The 18402-nt window shown below is 40.8% G+C and overlaps 2 protein-coding genes across 2 annotated transcripts; one reads left to right on the top strand and one right to left on the bottom strand.

The window, feature by feature from the left end:
- The first annotated feature begins 252 nt into the window (after positions 1–252).
- Positions 253–8148, top strand: psma1 (proteasome 20S subunit alpha 1). The gene is made up of 10 exons (XM_079681909.1): positions 253–363; positions 2532–2576; positions 2683–2784; positions 3074–3177; positions 3751–3839; positions 3979–4049; positions 4147–4276; positions 5537–5616; positions 7184–7288; positions 7832–8148. The coding sequence occupies exons 1-10, from the start codon at positions 361–363 to the stop codon at positions 7895–7897; spliced, it is 795 nt and encodes a 264-aa protein (XP_079538035.1). The 5' UTR covers positions 253–360; the 3' UTR covers positions 7898–8148.
- A 933-nt stretch (positions 8149–9081) lies between these two features.
- Positions 9082–18286, bottom strand: ric3b (RIC3 acetylcholine receptor chaperone b). The gene is made up of 6 exons (XM_079681905.1): positions 18020–18286; positions 16765–16988; positions 15024–15114; positions 13827–13920; positions 12893–13023; positions 9082–11680 (listed from the first exon to the last, which is right to left on the bottom strand). The coding sequence occupies exons 1-6, from the start codon at positions 18138–18140 to the stop codon at positions 11241–11243; spliced, it is 1101 nt and encodes a 366-aa protein (XP_079538031.1). The 5' UTR covers positions 18141–18286; the 3' UTR covers positions 9082–11240.
- Positions 18287–18402: the final 116 nt, after the last annotated feature.

The raw sequence follows: 18402 nt of genomic DNA, 5'->3' as shown, positions 1-18402 counted from the left end.
ATATGAATGTTAAGTTGGGCAACATATAATAATATAAATAGTAATGTTTGTTAACAGAGTAATTGTTGTATATTTGAAAATAAGACATCTTCCACAAATACAAACAAATTAACTCACAAAAAGATTTTTACATTAATTAAAAAAAAATCTAACAATTTTGTGATGCTATTTCAAAATTTTGAACGAGCTTTAATGAATTCAGTTTTTTATTTTTAAATGGGGATATTTGTAGTCCACTTAACTCAATCGATCACTGATTTCAAATCGGTGCTCTGCTGTTTTCTCTGACGTCGCGTCAGGAAAATAAATCAAATCCGGATCACAGCACAGGCGGAGGAGAAGACACACTTTAAAGCAAAGATGGTAAGTGCGAATTCAACCTAAAGCACTTACATCGATGTAACACTTTATAAAGGATGCATAGTAAATATATCTTCCTGCATGTTCTGGTGGTTTGGTTTATTTGGAAAGTAAACTGGTTTATTCACTCACACTAAGCTAACGTTAGCTAGCTTTAGTTATGCACTGTGAGTAAGCAAAACACGACAGTTAATGCTAAGCTAACGTTAGCTTCATTGATACCGGCTAAAGGACGTTATGTTCATAGAAACGGTACACGGCTAATATTTATTGCATCGTATAACATTAAACACAGCTTATAAGGGACCCGGTGTGTTTACATTTAGCGCGATTGTATCATAGGTGTTAAACAAAACTAGCTGCTTAGATAGTTTGAAGGCTAACGCTAAGTAGCCGTTAGCTGTAGGTTAGCATAAAAATGAAGTCTCATGCCTTTTACTTTCGTTTTCCTTCAGCTCTCTGGCCTTTAGATTCAAACTTATTTTGCGGAGTCAAAACATTTATTATAATTGTAGTCCCAATTCACTGTTTTAACTTAACTATCTTCCCTACTTGTTTGCTTTACCCAGCTAGCTGTCCGCAGTACTGAGTTAAAGTAGAATCGTTTCCCAGCGCTGTCACAGTGGCTCCTACATTATTTAAACACAATTCAAGGAACAACTTAGTTTGTCTCAAAGGTTTTATCCCCCTGACAACACACAGAAGCAGTCAGAAAACACACTAAATGATGTTCGGATGAATGCATAACTGCTATAATAAATCGCATCTGGCTAGCAGAAAACTCACTGCTCCATAGTTTGTCTTTTGTTAACTGGATTTATATATTATACTTAATGTAAATACTACTTTTGATTGTGTTAGCTAGTAACTTGGCCCTTCATTTTGTGTATTTTTCAGTCTACAGATTTGTATCTTTCCCGTCCAACGTTTTTTAGCCCTGTTTGATTTAATTGAGATATTAATGTTTTGTGTTTTTATTTTTCAAATGATGTGCAATGCCTTGGTTGCAGGCTGCTGTAGCGAAACATGTGGAATCAATTAACTCAATTTTATCTTATAATGCTTCTACCAAAATGTTTAGTAAAGGTTGTAAAATAAAAACAGTGGAACTTTTTCAAGTCCCGGTGTTGTGTCAAATTATGCAACTCCGTGGTGAAATGCACCCCCCCAAAAAAGATGCTTCTATTAATCCCACCCTCAAGCACTTGATGTAAAAATAAACAATACATTGTAAAGCACAAGTATACAGACAGGACGTCACAATTAAATAAAAACATATATTAACTGAAAAATAAGTGAGGAATGAATGCAAAATCCAGGATTCGACAACCCAACCATCAAAAAGACAACATAGAATAGAGGACTATATGTTAAAATGCGCGTTCCCGTGTCAAGGGGTGCATAATTTGACACAACGCCGGCACCATCTATCCAGATAAGCCTGTTAAGAACACCCCGAGTAACGTCTTCCAGTAGTGGAGAAGGATATACTGCTATGTGTGTATGTGTGTGTGTGTATATGTATGCTATTTAGTCAAATAAAACGTACCATAGTGCCTTTACACATACAAGGAATTTGACTTCTTAGTGTGTGCACCCGGAGAAAGGTGTCGTCTTTGAGTAGGTTGGGATGACAGGAGTTCATTACATTGAGAGCAGATGTTTGTTGGTTGCACAAACAAAGTGCAATGAATTATTTAGCTGGACACTTTAGTGTAAGTTTATGCAGAAGAGTTTTGAGTATTAAAACGGGTGAAAGTGTGTCTGTTTTGGGGAATTATGTAGAGCAATGGGTTTTTGTGTTGCAGTTAAAGCATTTGTTAAAAGATGCATCAGCAATGGCTACTAGTTTGATGCTTGTATTTGTTTGCATGGTTCTCCTTGGTAACACACAAAGCTGGGCTCATGAACTATTCAGTCGTGTTAGTAATTTAAAACCTGAATTTGAAAGAGTCCGTGGACTAGACAGAGCCCTGTGTGTCTTAGCTTGGAGTCCATTAGAAAGAGACACAGAGGATGTGTAGTCCTAAGTGAGAGTCTGTGAGGAATAGGGTGTAACTGAGTAAACCGCTGATAATGCAAGGCAACTATGTAAGCTCAGCTCATGCGTGTTTTTTCTATTATTTTATAAATGTGACTTTTAATTTATTTAACTTGTTTTTATCTTTTAGTTTCGCAATCAGTACGACAACGACGTGACAGTATGGAGCCCCCAGGTGAGTCCCTGCTTGCTTTAACCTCAAAGGAATGAAGTGTCTCTGAATGACTGACAGGCCATGGAATAATGTCTAATTAAAATGATTCATGTTCATGTCGATCCAGGGCCGTATTCATCAGATCGAGTACGCCATGGAGGCTGTGAAGCAAGGCTCTGCAACTGTAGGACTCAAATCCAAAACCCATGCTGTCCTGGTTGCACTAAAGGTACACTCATTCAATGTCTTGTCCGTCGATATTTACTAACCAATAGTAATGTAGAGTGCTCCCTTCTACAAAATGTTTTCCCTTATTATATTTCCAGCCGAAATGTATTTCAATAGGAATTATTGCCCTTTTTTAATTTGGAAACATAGCAAACAATGAAAGAAATGTACAATATCTGCCATGTAATGGAACATTTAAATGTATTATAGCACACAATAAAGCAAGTCGCAGATTATAAGCAATATCTGAAGGACGGGTATTAGATCCTGATGTCCTCATGTCTCTGCAGAGAGCCCAGTCTGAGCTGGCTGCCCATCAGAAGAAGATCCTGCATGTCGACAACCACATCGGCATCTCCATTGCTGGACTGACTGCTGATGCTAGACTGCTGTGGTAAGTCATCACCGCCTTGATTGTCTAAAGCAGGGGGGGTCCAAACTTTTTTCACCGAGGGCCACATACAGGAAAATATATACGAAGGGCTGGGCCGCTCACTAGAGGTATACTGCCTCGTACGTTCAGTTATAAGTTAGAAAACTCAAATGTAGGTAAAGTATGTGAGTGTTGGCAGCTCATGCCTTAAAGCAGAAGCCTCACATTGATTACAATAAGGAGAAATATGAAGGGTCTATTTCAAGCTTGTAAATAAGTCATTGGGCTTTTTTCTTATCAACTAAGATATGTTAGAAAATGTTTCCAACTTTAATCGACTGAATTAATTCGAAAAGTGGTTTAATTAACACATGAATACTACTGTGTAATATATGTGTACAGATATATTTAAGAAGCACAAGTTTCATGTGTGGGACATATTTCATTATACTTTTTGAATTTGCTGAGGGCCGATTCAAAATGGTCCGCAGGCCGCATTTGGCCCCCGGGCCGTGGTTTGGACAGCCCTGATCCAAACAGCTCTTCAGTAAACTTAATGGGTCCTGCAGTATAATAACACCCTCTCTTTTACAGTAACTTCATGCGTCAGGAGTGCTTGGACTCAAGATTTGTCTTCGACAGACCCCTCCCCGCATCACGCCTCGTCTCTCTTATTGGCAGCAGTATCCTTACTAGTGTGAATCTCTGTATTGAAATATACTCTCATTTTCTCTATATCTTAATATCAGTGCTTACACACAGTTTTCCTTGTGATGTTAAATAATTGTGAAAGTCAACAATGATCCTTAACTGGACCTTCAGAAACTCAAATCCCAACACAGAGATATGGAAGGAGGCCCTATGGTGTCGGACTCCTCGTTGCTGGCTATGATGTAAGTTTGCTCAGTCTAATATCCTACTTCTCTAACTTCTTTTTTCTTACATTTGAAATCTGACCTTAGCTCCTCCTCTTGGTTTTTCTTCTCCCAGGACATGGGCCCTCACATCTTCCAGACCTGCCCGTCAGCAAACTACTTCGACTGCAAAGCGATGTCCATCGGAGCTCGCTCTCAGTCTGCCCGCACCTACCTGGAGAGATGCATGGAGAAGTTCTCTGACTGTAAGACAACATTTATTTCACTGACATTGTTAGTTAGTTAGGTAGGTAGGTAGGTAGGTAGGTATTTTTGCGTTGCAGCAGCATAAAAAACACAAGGCAATGTACATAAGAGAAATCAAGACACAATAAACAGTCCAAAATATTTCAGAAATAAAATAGCATTAAAAAGTTAAAGAATATTAAATAATAATAATGTCCCCTCCAGAGTTCCCGTTAGAATATTTTTTCGCCGGTCAACATGTCCGTTAAAGTTTAAATCTTCCGGACACAATTTTGAAAAGTGCCGGTCAAAGGTCTTCTTTGTTATTTATTGAGCTTTAAAACAAATTGATAAGATTCGATATTAAACAAACTAATTAGAGTAGATTAACTACATTATTCAAAAGTGTACAGTAACTTACAATAACACGGGAATAATAAACGGAGCGCTCTCTCCCTCTCCTGACAGCCCGTCAGTATCATGCAGCTCGCGGATCAGTAATGAGTGACCCGACAGTAAAACTAAACATATCTATAACTAGTTACGGTAGTTTGAGAGGTAATTAAAATAGCTACGTGTGATATTCTAACCTGAAGTGTGTGTTTTTTTCTCCGCTCATCGCTGCATGTGATTATGCAGAGCTGCGTGTGGACTCGTCAGCAGCAGCTGATCTCTCTCTCCCGTCAGATTAGACTTCACTTGCGTTTATGTCCATATCGATCAGATCCAGCTAGTTCTAGCTAATGATATGACTACCTGCTTATTAAAAGACACCTAAACAATAAGCGTTGCTATGCAACCGGGTGAGGCCTCAAAGTATAGCGCAGCATTATGCATTTGTTTACATGCCCACCGGAACCCCGAGGCATTACCAACAGATCAACGCACAATCAACCCATACAGGACATCTCTTTCTCCACATTAGGTGTTAGACATTAGAATTGACTATTCTTGTCTGTCACATAAGTGGCGCAAGTTGCGCAACTGATGTGGTATTGCGCTAAGGGGAAATATATTTTGACCGGACGCTTTGACCGGAGAGATTTAGATTTGCCGGTCTTCAGCATATTTTACCGGTCGTAGTCCGGTAGTTACCGGCTAACGGGAACTCTGGTCCCCTCGTATCAAGGTTTTTCATCAAGATGATTAACATTTTTAAATCATTACCAACTCCTTTAGTTTTTCTGCTGTATTGTTCTAACAGTTCTTTACATTGTCTTTTCACTGGCTGATTTGAAAAATGTAAATACTTGAATTGTGAGATGTGTTTGTGTTCTCAGGTAATCTGAATGACCTGGTGCAGCATGGCCTCCGTGCTCTCAGAGAAACCCTCCCCAGCGAGCAGGACCTGACCACCAAGGTACAACAACTCTCTAAACTCCTGTTAGACACGTATGGCAGTCTGCTGCACAACAGCAAACATCCTAGTCTCTATCTGTGTCTCAAATGCAGGGTGTCCGTGGGGTCTAAAGTATTAAAAGTTGATAAATCAATTCAGCGAAAATGAAGGCTATTAAAAAGTATTAAACAGCATTTTCCAAGGTATTACATTTTGTAGCTTGTTTTCAATAAGTATATAAATGGTCCAAAGAGGTTGTGTTCTACAGTCTGCCTGAATGTAATCATTGCGTAGGTGTGTAGTGTGATTCTGTGTAGTTTATTTATGGCATCCCGTTGGGTTTGACGTCATCTGAACAGGACATCGCACACTCACTGCTTGATAGCGCGCGAAGGTCCGTTTACGCCGGTTGCTAAGCAACATCGTTATGGGGAAATGCAAGCCTGCGTCCAAATGGTTGGAAGATAAGGAGGAAGGACAATCAATACTGTATATAGTCAATGTGAGGTAAAGTGTGTCGTCAAGGTAACCGGTTAGAACTCCAAGTGGCGATGAGGTCTTACAATGTATGGAAAGGGTCTTAAAAAAGGTCTTACATCTGACTTCAGGATTCCTGCTTATACCCTGATATAGGAGATGACATTCCCATCTCAGACAACAACAAAACAAAAACAGAAGAATAAAGATAGTCAGTCGGATCACTTCAACATTTCACAAACAAAAATAGGTTGACAACCAAAAACCACCAGACAAACAACATGGCGATCATATGTATTGTTCCTTTAATCCCACTCTTCGTTAGAGCTCATTATTTCCCATGTCATGGTGTGATAAGCCTGTGATTTTTTGTGGCAATCATATTTTCCAAAATAAATTGTATTTTTAATCTATTCTTCAAACAGTTTAAATTAAGATTACTCCTTGATTGACTTTTAAAAATATGTATTTTTGCCAGAAGAATAGTTGTATTTATTAACTGTGTGCTGTCTTCATCTAAAAGCCCAAATACAATATTAAAGGGTGTAAATGTAAATTCAATATTTGCCGCAAAAACATTATTCATTTCATTATTAAGATTTTTTCTTTTTCTTGATCCTCCTTAGCAACGGTCATTAAAGTCCTTAGCAACGGTCTGTTCTACTGGATTAACAACGTGTCACATGTTCTGAATTGACCAATCAGAACTTTATTTAGCCTCCGTATTATTTATGGTTAAATGTGGGCCGCGAAAACCTTTTTGATTCTTAAGTGGGCCCTGAGTTGAAAAAGGTTGGGAACCGCTGGTCTATTCTATTATGAGAACAACCTGGAACTATTTTTTTATTTTTTTATTTTATTTCTCAAAAAGTAGTAACATTTAGAAACTGGCAAGAAATAGAACAGACTCGATAAAAAACAAATACCTCTACGTTGTAGTTGGATGCAGTATTTGAGTAACTGCACTTTGTTACATTAAGTTTCTGATTGAAATGTAATTTCAGTGAGATCAGTGTCATGAAGCCCAACTGCTGCAATGACGATTCTTTGATCTTCTTTTAAATGTAAAGTTATACAGGCCATCTCTTAAGTTTACTTCTCGATCTTTCAGAATGTCTCCATCGGCATTGTGGGTAAGGACATGGAGTTCATCATTTACGACGATGATGATGTCGCCCCGTTCCTGGAGGGTCTGGAGGAGAGGCCACAGAGAAAGGTAACACCGTTATCAGGTCCAGTCTGGACTCGTGCTGCTTTAGAGAAACACATTTTGTTTTATTGTTATTGTAAAGCTGACAAATCAAAACTAGATCTTTTGTATATTTTTTGAAAACTGTTAGTTTTATTGTATTTAAGACATTTTGGCGCGGAGTAAGATGTGTTTCCAGCTCTTTGGTCATCCCCCTTAGTTTAACTACTGGCGTACTGTTAACGTATACACACTTTTTGGGGATGAAGTGAAGAGATTTGTCGATTTAACACCACATTATAGTTATAATAATAATAATACATGTATTTTGTAAGCGCTTGTACAGGTGCTCAAATTCGCTTTACAGAGGTATTAAAAAAGGGCAACAAATAAATATAGTAAAAGTCACATTTTTAAATCGAGCAATAAAACATTAAAAGCCAGTTTGAAGAGGTGATTTTTTGTAAGTTTTTTGAAGGTGGTGAGGTTATTGAATATGAATTTCAGTGTTTGACAGACAGAGCTTGATGTGTGTGTGCTAACCCTGACTTCTGTGTGTGTGTGTGTCAGGTTGCTCAGCCTGATGAACCAGCAGCCGGTGCAGATCCAGTTGTTGCCGAGCCGATGGAGCACTGAGGCGTCCTGATTACTTCCTGTTATCAGAGGGGGGGGGAAATATATTCTCCCAGACCAGCCCGACACACTTAGCTGCATCTCACCGGAGGAGTAAACATTAGCAGGGAAAGTTGTTCTTATGATGTGCCACTTGCTAAAAAAAAAAAACTGTCGATCCAAAATATTCTGCAAACATCAACCAATGTGATGTTGCTTTTGTATGAGTAAAGTGTTCCAATTATACAAGTAATAAAGTCTTTTTTTGAACTGTGCTGCAGCTCTCCCTTTTATTCTTGTTGGAGCTTCCTCTCCTATAGTGTGTTGTAAAGGTTGTTGGGCATGTAAATGGTCTGCATAGGCTACAGTTTTCTCTCTCCCACCCCCTCTGCCTGAAACGCCTCCATTAAACTCCTGTTGTGTCTTTTGTATCCTAATGACACAAGCCCCCAGGAAGTGCGCCGGATTGTGATGAAAATATATACGTAGTGTCCAAACGGCGGTACTACAATTTCCGTGTCAGTCCGTGACGTCACCTGGCCCAGAAAGACTTTTTCCCATTGACTAACATGGGGAAAGAGACGTCTGTAAATCAGCGGATACTTTTTTTTAAACTAAATAAACTACCCAGTATGAACTACTTTTATAGCCCTTATTATAATCATTCGGTCCTTAAAGTTGTAAAATGCACTAAGCCGAATCTAGATTTAATTTCTCTCTCCGTTCATTCTAGTGGGCGCTCGGGGGGCGGGGCTTAAGGAGCGCATGCTCTGTGAGCGCACATATGGGTTCTTATGGTTCTTCTGCTCCGACAGCTAGGCATGACGGGTAATCTGTGACGTTTCACTCTCTCAAAAGTCGGGCAGCTCTCATAGGAACGAACGAGACCCCGCCTACCACGCTGTATCCAGTTCTTATTATACATCCAAGTAATGACACCACTATAGCACACTCTTGTTTCTATTGGCTAGCGCTCCAACACATTGTACGTGATAGGCTAAGCGGTTGACCAATCACATCAGAGAAGAGCAGCTCTGGTTTCAGACAGAGGGTGAAAAGAGGTAGTATGGGAAACATAAGAGCTTGTTGAACATGAACTCATGGAGAAATGTCCCGGTAAAGGCACTAAATACAGATATGAACATAGGGAAACAGACGAGTGAGCTGTTTATTCCATATTGATCTTCAAAGTAAAATCAAACAAAGTCTTGAGTTGAGAACATTTTTATTTAAATTATTCACAGTATTTGAATCTCTTCATCTCCAGGTGCTTTTCTTAAGAGTGAATTCATAAATTCAGTTTACAAAAGTATAAATCTTTAAATAATTCAGAACACAACACGGTAAGTTTCTAAAAAAGCTTAAAATAGTTTCGGTACCGAAGACAGGATTTCTCCATCGCTGACGGGACGACAGGGAACTAATTACGTCACAATATTTCAGGACAGTGCATTTATTCAGTCTCATCACACTGAGGGTGTTGGAAGGATCCTCGGTCCTCTAAAAGTGTTCACCTCGGACTGAAAGGGAGCAGGACGTTTGTTCAGCAGGCGGGAAAAGGCACGATCACCCGATAAGCTAAAGTTTCCTCTCGGCAGAATACCTTTCCTGGTGTTATCTTTTTAAATAGTGAACAAGCATGATTTGAATTGACTCGGTCCTGTGTAATACATTTTAAAACCAACTCTATTACAAGTGCAGGTTTTAAATAACATCAAATAATTTTAAAGAGTATTGTGCAACAAATAAATATGACGAGTAACTCCTTATAGGGAATTCCTACTGTGTTTGGGTTGTCTACCTACTTTTACACACATGTATACACACACAAGTCTAGACCTGGAAGCATCTTAATCATTTCAAACTGACTTTATAAAAACGTCATGCACGTTTACATAATGCATACTGGTATGATTCTATTTGTCACAAGCGTTAAGTGAATTAGGTCCCTGTTTTTTCTTAGTAAATATGTACGTTTTGGACATGCTTTAAAGGTCACCTATTATGAAAAACCCACTTCTTCATGTCTCTTCTACATCAACATGTGTCCCCTCTTCTTCATGTCTCTTCTACATCAACATGTGTCCCCTCTTCTTCATGTCTCTTCTACATCAACATGTGTCCCCTCTTCCTCATGTCTCTTCTACATCAACATGTGTCCCCTCTTCTTCATGTCTCTTCTACATCAACATGTGTCCCCTCTTCTTCATGTCTCTTCTACATCAACATGTGTCCCCTCTGTGTAAAGAGACTCTGAAAGTTTCAGGAACAAAGATTCTCTCTCTTTTTGTCCTGATCCATTTCTATAAAAACCTGTCTGAAAATAAGCTGATCAGATTTTGGCCACTTTATGATGTCATAACGATGTTTTGTCTTGTGTAACCATTAGCCAATCACCAACCAAGGTAGCCCCCCCCCCCCCCCCACCTTATCACCTGAATCTCCTCCTAGAGCACCATTGTGTTCTTTGTAACCAAATCTCTCTCAGAGGGGCGTGGGGAGGGGCTCCTTATTTTCATCTAAAGTAACAGACAGAGAATCAGCACTTTGGAAACAGGGCTGAAACAGAGGGGATTATGGGTAATGCTGCAAAGATCTGTTTGGGGTTTGGAGCCAAACACTTCAGAGCTGAGTCCTGCAGTCACCCGTCGGGTATCCGCGAAAGAAATTGATTCGCGATATTTTTTCAAACGCTTTTTTCCGGGCTCGGTTCTGGGTAAAACAAAAATGATGTGGGTTGGGTCGCGGGTGTTGCATAATAAATATATTAAAATAATAATAATTTAGTTTAATGTTTAAATCCTTAGACCTCTCCCCCGCATAATCATAACCTCTGCAGCGCATCAATCTGCCACTGAGCGCGCCACATTCAAAATGGCTGAGGTGAAGGCGGAGCTCGGAGAATACGGCATTGTCAATAACATTTCCTCAAGAGCGAAATCCAACCTCTGGGAGGCTTCTGGTGTCATCCTATGAGAAAAGAACCAACATCCCAAGCTTTTTGAGCCAAATATGCAACTGCGTGTTTTAATAATTGCATGTTTTCACTGCTCATAGGGGGTTCGGGTCGGTTTGCGGAACTAATTGGCAATATGAGCGGGTGGCGGGGCGGGTTCGGTATTGCATGTCGCCGGAGCGGGTCTTGAAAATCAGACCCGTGCAGGACTCTGCTTCAGAGACATGTTTTGTATATATCTGAGAACTATAATATATTGATGAATAACAGTACAATAGGGGACCTTTAAGACATTTATCTCTACTTTTCTAGCCAGTAAAAGCTAATATTCATTAAAAGCTGCCCTGCATACACGTTCTCTCGTATTCAAGTAAATAGGGTGGGAGCACAGAACATTTTAAGAAGTCGGAGTCAGTGTGAGGCTTTCTTGGCTCTCCTCTTCTTGTTCCTGCGCCTGACGGAGCTGCAGGAAGTCTCCGTCTCCGTGGTCCTGCTGAGGTCGTCCATCTTCTCCTGCTCCATCAGCGTGGTCACCTTCAGGGTGATCTCCAGCTCCTCCAGGACTCCGCCCAGCTCCTCCTCCGGGACGCCAAGGTCGATCCCCCCCGCTCCCTGCTTGTGTTCAGGCACCTCCTCCCTCTGTAGCTCCGCCTCCTCTCCTCTCACTGCTGCTGCTGGATCAGATTCTCTCTCTGCGTTTGGATCCTCTGCTCCGTTTGTAACGTCCTCAGGAAGGTTTTCCACGTCGGCTCCATCAGCTTGAGTCCTCTCCGCCTCCTCCGCGGTCTGGTGCTGCTGACAGGAGCAGTGTGAGGGATGTTCCCACTGCTGCTGAGGCTCCTCGGGGTAATCTGTGGACACATTTCAATAAAAAAGTCATTCATTGATTAGCTTTGTAGCCGTGTATGTGAAATAAATACCTTTTCAATCTAGGAACGTTCTCCCACAAATGATTAGTGAAGTGTAATCAATGTGTCCATGAGTCCAGACACTATAGCAAAGATATAGAATCACACTATAATAATAATAAACTTTATAAGCAAGTAAAGAAGACAAATAACAACAAAAGTAAAAAGTGCTAGGCTAGGTGGAATAAGGGCGAGGTTTTAAGTATTGACTCTGTTTTAAGTACTTCTATTGTCAGCATTACATTGTAACTAACTCGTATGTTTGACCCGTTAGCTACTGATCTAGTGTCCTGTATGATTTTGGACGGATTTCCTTTCATTGTGTGTGGGACGAATAAAGGTATTCTGATTCAGGAAGTCATCTGGTTTCAGTTCATGCACACATGACATCCAGAGAGAGACTTTGAAGGAAGCTTAGCAAGGTATGTCTACTAAGTTTTTGGTTACAAAACCACAAGAAGAGGAATCAATCAAAAAGTGTCATTAAGATTATCTGAATGTTTTATCGTGACAAAATAAGGTAAAAGCACTTGAATGCACTAATCCCTTTAGTTTCTGTTCACAGCTGCATCACCAAAAAAATACACATTCTCACTTCCTTAAAGTTATAGGAAACACCGGCTGGTTATCAGGTGATACAATATTCTTAAAGCAGGTTCTACGTCTCACATGATCCTCGGAGACAGTGGTTCCCAACCTGGGGGGCGCCAAAGATCGCAGGGGGGGCGCCAAAGATCGCAGGGGGGGCACCAGGCCTCAGATTGGAGGCCAAATATCATATGTCTCCTCCATTTTGTAGATTATGTACGACTTTTGAATCCACGTAAACACATCGGCAAAATCCGGCTTGTTTTGAGCATGTGTTTTAAACAGTTTAATCCCTTTGTGAATTGTTTCCACTTGTGCCGTCCTTTAATTTCTTCATACAGCGCGAATCCAAATGAATGAATCCTGAGTCCAATAGCCATCAGAGTCACTCCAATAGTGCTTAATTACGCTTTCATCCTCCTTTAACAAAATACTTTTTTGAGACTTTGAAACTTTAATTATCGCTTGATGCTATGACGCTTGTGTTTTGTTTTTGTCTTTGTGCAGCCCTTTGAGGCATTTCTTGTGATTTGGGGCTATAACACATCTGGATTGGATTTGATGTACCTTCCCAGTCCTCCTGGTTCTTCTTCTCTGGTGTCATCTCCTCCACCAGCTGGCCCTCCTGCATCACCCGAGTGATCTCCGTCAGCTGCTGCAGGAGACTCTCCTCCTGGTCCGCCGTCACCCCCGCCACCCTGACACACACACACACACACACACACACACACACACACACACACACACACACACACACACACACACACACACACACACACACACACACACACACACACACACACACACACACACACACACACACACACACACACACACACACACACACACACACACACACACACACACACACACACACACACACACACACACATCCTTCTATAATAATATACTGATCAGTTAATGGCGTGCCTAACTTGAGACTGCTTCATTTTTTAATCAATGATTTTGTTGATTTTTGGAGGCTCAAGCGCTGATCAGTTTAAATCTTCTTACAGTTTTCCTGGAATACTTTTTTAACAAAACAGCTCGAAGATGAATGAATAAAAAGAACAAATATTAAGATGCTTACAAAGCCTTACAAAGATTAACTACTTTCACACATCCTAATAAGAGCTTACCAGAGTAACTAATAATAAAAAGTAATATAATTTATTGAACATGTTAGAACAAAACAAACAATAATTATAACAACGAGAAGCAAAATAAAAAAACGTTCAAGGTTTACAAAAACAAATGTGAAAAATGTGAAAAGTGTTTCAAAAATCCAGATCACAATAAGAACAGTTCATTATGTAAAAGGATGAGAACAAATATCAGAAAGGGAATGATCTCTGTGTTCATGCTTTACAGGAGTGTCATGTCTTGCTGATGATATCACTGCACGTTCAAATTCAATTCAATAAACACATGAGCTCCATCAAACCAGCACTTCCTGTCGGGAGAAGAGGTGTAGGAGGCGGAGGGATTGAAGGAAACCCACCTGTCAGAGCTGTGGTTGGCGTAGGAGACGATGTTCTCCATCACCATCTCCGTCTCTCTCAGTTTGTCCTGCAGCTGCGACAACTCAAAGTCGGCTGCAGAGCGACAGAAGAGACGAAATACACAGAAACTAAATAGGTTTCTGAACTCAGCAGAGAAACAAATCAAACACAGCACAAAAGTTGAGGCTGTTCAAATCATTTTGGAGACTGTTCTTGTTTTTTTGCAGCCTACAATTAATCTCCATGGGAACCGATACGCCAGAAAATAACCCACATTCATTTATTTTCTCATGACGTTGATGCACTTTCTGAGGCTTAATGCACATCTTTAATTAATTTAAATCTCTCAATAGGCGCTTTCACACCGGAGTACTTTTCCCTTTTATTTCCGTTACTTCCTTGGATTTTGCGTTCACACCAAAAAGAGAACTTAGTTCAGAGAACTTTTCCCCCCTAAAAAGTACCAATTTCTGATTGGCTGGGCGAATTGCAAACCACGACCCGTAAAACTCTGAAAGGTTTTTTGAAGGCGCTGTCACTACCCGATCTGCGTCCCTGCCCGATCTGCAGTGCACATGTGCGAGATGGTCCGCCATATTCAACAACTCCGTACGGCAAAATTTTAAAAACATTCAGAGGAATGAGATTGCTCAGTTTCAATTCTTGCTGAAGATTGTTCCAAGCAAGTGGCGCTGCGCACATAAAAGCTGTCTTACCTAGGACAGTCCTCGCTCTTGGCACATCTAACAATACTACATCATGCCATCTCAGACAATAGCTGCTTGCAACTCTCTGTGTTATCAGAGAGCAGATATAATACGGGAGTTTACCCAACATGGCTTTATAAATAAACGTGTACCAATGACTGAGCCTCTTTACAGTAAGTGATGGCAAACCTGTCTTGGCATACAGGGTACAGTGATGAGTAAGTGCTTTACAGTTAGTGACAAATCTCAGTGCGCTGTGATAGGCGGCATCTAACTTGTTGAGGCAATGGGCAGGTGCATTCATAAAGACCAGATCACCATAGTCCAGCACAGGTAAAAAGGTCACAGAGCCTTTTTCTGGCCTCAAGCGAGAAACAGGACTTGTCTCTGAAAAAGAAACCTAGCCTCACCCTCAGCTTTCTAAGCAGATTATTGACCTGAAGTTTAAAAGTGAGACAATCATCAAGCCAGATACCAAGGTATACTCACAGATCTTCCTCTTTATGTTCTCTGAGCGAACTGAAGGGAACCGGCTCTCTGTCGGCTTGTTGTTGTTGTTGTTGTTGCCCTTAGATGTGATCTGACAGGGAGACGAGAGACAGACGAAAAGAAGGTTAAAACTCTCAAAACAAGCCTATTTTTTTTTTACAATTAACATAAAAACTAACTTACACAATATGTAAACGATTACCTTTTATTTAATTAAATGTTTGATCAATTAGAGCACGTGTGTCAAACTCAAGGCCCGGGAGCCAAATCAGGCCCTTGGTGGATTTAATTTCGGCCTGCAGGATAATTTCTAATTACTGTTAGATCTGGCTCGCCGGTATATTGCACGCACACCTTCACTCCATCCTGAGGGTCTCCTCAGCTCAGAGCCTGAGCCCAAACATTGATGACCTTGCACCCAAGATGAGATGCCAAGTATCTGAACTAGCATCACAGAGCAGCACGCTGAGTTTAATGGATGTTTCCTTCTGCACTTTCTCTCTCACGACAACAGGGCATGTTTGGTTTTTTGAGGGAAATGTTTTTTTGAAGCTGTTGTTGGCCTGTGGGAAAATGTAATCATAAGAAATGACTCTGGAAAAGCCGCAGATAGAGCCATAAGAAATGAATGCAACTGATTATTTAATGTTTAATGTTGTTTTTATAGACAATAATTTAAGCTTTGTTAGTTCCAGGTTTAATATGTGCAATAAGTTCATTTCAATACGTTTTGCAATAAACATTGAACCAGTCCGGTCCTCGACTGGTACCCATTTTTAAATGTTGGCCCTCTGTGTATTTGAGTTTGACCCCCCTGAATTAAATAAACTAAAACAAGAAAAGTAAGTTATCTATACAACACATCTGACCATTCAATGTCAGCTTTCAGTTTCTGATCAGTATCCATTTGAACTGTGAATGCGCTGTTATTCTAAAGAAATAATCGGACACTTTGGGAGATACAGGTATTCACTTGCTTACTGAGAGCAGTGTTTTCCCATACATTGATTTTTTTGTGGCAGACAATTTTTTTATTTTGGTGGTCTAATGTATAGTGAGGTGGGCTGATGATCGGAAGGTTGCGAGTTCAAATCCCACCTGGAACACCACTACTAGTGTGCCCTTGAGCAAGGCACTTCGCCCTCAGTTACTCCAGAGAGAATGTCCCTGTAATTGATCATTGTTAGTCGCTTTGGAATAAGGTGTCTGCTAAATGCCTGAATTGTAAATTATATTTTTGGGAGAATAAACCCCACAGATCCTCAACTCCGGTGTGTCTCACTCATTAACAACGCAACACAGAGCAACAAGAACGTTGTCTGCTACAGTAGCCATGAACTCGCATGTATTTTCTTATTTGAGGGGGGGTGGACGCGTGGGCCACCCGAATAGGTTAAGGGGCCTTTGGCTTTTCTTGCCGGGGGGACGGGGGGACGGGGGGGGACACTGGAGCTAGTTAAGAAGATTGATACCACTCTCAAAACTGAACTTTAACCATAAAGCCACGAAACGTTACAATACAACTTACACTCACCTTTAAAGCTCACCTAAAACATGTTCACAACACACTTTGGATTTGTTACTGTGTGCTGGAATAGTCTTGTCTTTGTAGAAATGTAACAACTTTAGTTTTACATGCACAGGATTACATTTACAACGTTTAATAAAAAGTGGTTTTTACACCAACTCTGTCTCTTGAGTTTATTAAATCAGGCATGGTGTTGATTCTGCAGTGTTTCACCTTAAACAGGATGTAGAGGATGTAGAGTAAGATCCCGAAGCCGTACACAGGGATGATCTGTCCGGCCAGGTTGGACTTCCCCCCCGTCCCGGCCCCGGTTCCTGCTCCTTTGGCCCGGGCGTTGGCCTCGGTGTTCTGAGCTCTGGAGAAGCTGGAGGCCGACTTCTGACCCCGACCCTCAGGGGACGCCTGGCGGTTTACCTTAGGAGGAAAGTTACCCCCACCTGCAGGGTGAGGAGGTCCATATGATGAAACATATGGAATAATATCAACACATATAAAAACATGTTATCTAACATTGATACATATCAGGACTGTTTTGGGTAATCTGTGAAGGGACAAGAGATGTGTTGAGTTTTTAAAGGCCTGTAAACAAGATCTTAATGGACTGAACTAAGAACATCCATAACATTCACCTGTTTGCAACTTACAAATGATGTATCACTTGTATATAGACTCTTATGGCACGACTTCTATGCTATGTTATTGTATTTACTTGTACTATTGTATCTGTTTTATTGTGTTGCACTGTTGGAGGAGCCTGGGACCTAAGAGTGTCATCGTCATAACTACACTGTAGCTATGTATGAATTACAATAAAAGCCTTGAAAAAAATAATGTATTTTTGCTTGGTATTGAAATACCACATTTATCTTATTTTAATAATCTTGTTTTAATTGAGTATAATGAAAGTCCCCGCTGGGTATCGATAAAGTTGTTCTTATCTAATGATCAGATCATCAGGAGCGGGTTTGCTCCCCGGAGTCAGAACTACATTAGCTGAGGCAGCTTTTAGCTTTTATGAACCACAAGCCCGGAACAAACTGCCTGAAATTCAGTTATGAGATCCTTTAACCGTGCCTTATCGTTGCACTTTCAGCTGCAACCAGCATTTTATCGCTTTTATGAATTCTCTGTTTGTTTCGTTTTTAATTAGTATGTGTAACATGCCTATGTGAAGCACTTTAAATTGCCTCTGTGTCTTAAAATGTGCTATAAAAAAAACAACCTTGAACCTTAATGTGTCTACACATTTAACTCAGGTGTGTTTGGCGCCCCCTCCAGGGAGGAAAGTGTAACTACAAGAGCGATGATACACCGGTGATGCTCAGCACACACAGTGGCCTAATTCACGAAATAAAAACTCTTTAAATCACATACTTAAAACCATAACATCTTACACATTAAATCCCCCGTGTCAATATCCACCACACATCGAGTTAAAGACATAAATAACCCGTTAAAGGTGACGCACCTTCCGGCCGATCCGCACCATCCTTCCTCCCGCGAGACAGCAGAATTTTGGGCATCAGCAGCGCGACGCACAGCACGAGACACGTCGCGAGGGTCACCTTCTGGAACATGGACATCGCCATGACGACAGGTGATTTACCAGGGACCGTCCTGAGGGGAAGAACCGGTGAAATCTGACGGGTTTATGGTGAGGAAAAGGAGAAGACGTTACGTCGTTTCTCATCCATCGGTTGCACTTCCTTGTTGATTCGAGAACCGGAAGTGCGAAGACGCTGTACCGGATGTGATTCACCGCTGGGTGGCGCCAAAATACCGCCTTTTTTAAAGCTATGCTAACCATCAACACAATTACTGCTTCACATTCAATTTGAAATGAACACTTGC

Source organism: Notothenia rossii (assembly GCF_949606895.1).
Source record: "Notothenia rossii genome assembly, chromosome: 5".
In the NCBI taxonomy this organism is placed as follows: Eukaryota; Metazoa; Chordata; class Actinopteri; order Perciformes; family Nototheniidae; genus Notothenia; species Notothenia rossii.
The sequence above is the reverse complement of the archived record's forward strand: the minus strand, read 5'-3'. Positions and strand labels throughout refer to the sequence as shown.

Excerpts from the sequence above, each read along its gene's own strand:
- ric3b (XM_079681905.1), bottom strand. The coding sequence starts at position 18,140 with ATGGCGATGTCCATGTTCCAGAAGGTGACCCTCGCGACGTGTCTCGTG. Across the intron at positions 13,024-13,826 it reads GCCAACCACAGCTCTGACAG|GGTGGCGGGGGTGACGGCGG; the intron begins GTGGGTTTCCTT and ends TGTGTGTGTCAG. Across the intron at positions 11,681-12,892 it reads GAACCAGGAGGACTGGGAAG|ATTACCCCGAGGAGCCTCAG; the intron begins GTACATCAAATC and ends ATGTGTCCACAG.
- psma1 (XM_079681909.1), top strand. Across the intron at positions 3,840-3,978 it reads CGTCTCTCTTATTGGCAGCA|AAACTCAAATCCCAACACAG; the intron begins GTATCCTTACTA and ends CTGGACCTTCAG. Across the intron at positions 4,277-5,536 it reads CATGGAGAAGTTCTCTGACT|GTAATCTGAATGACCTGGTG; the intron begins GTAAGACAACAT and ends TTGTGTTCTCAG.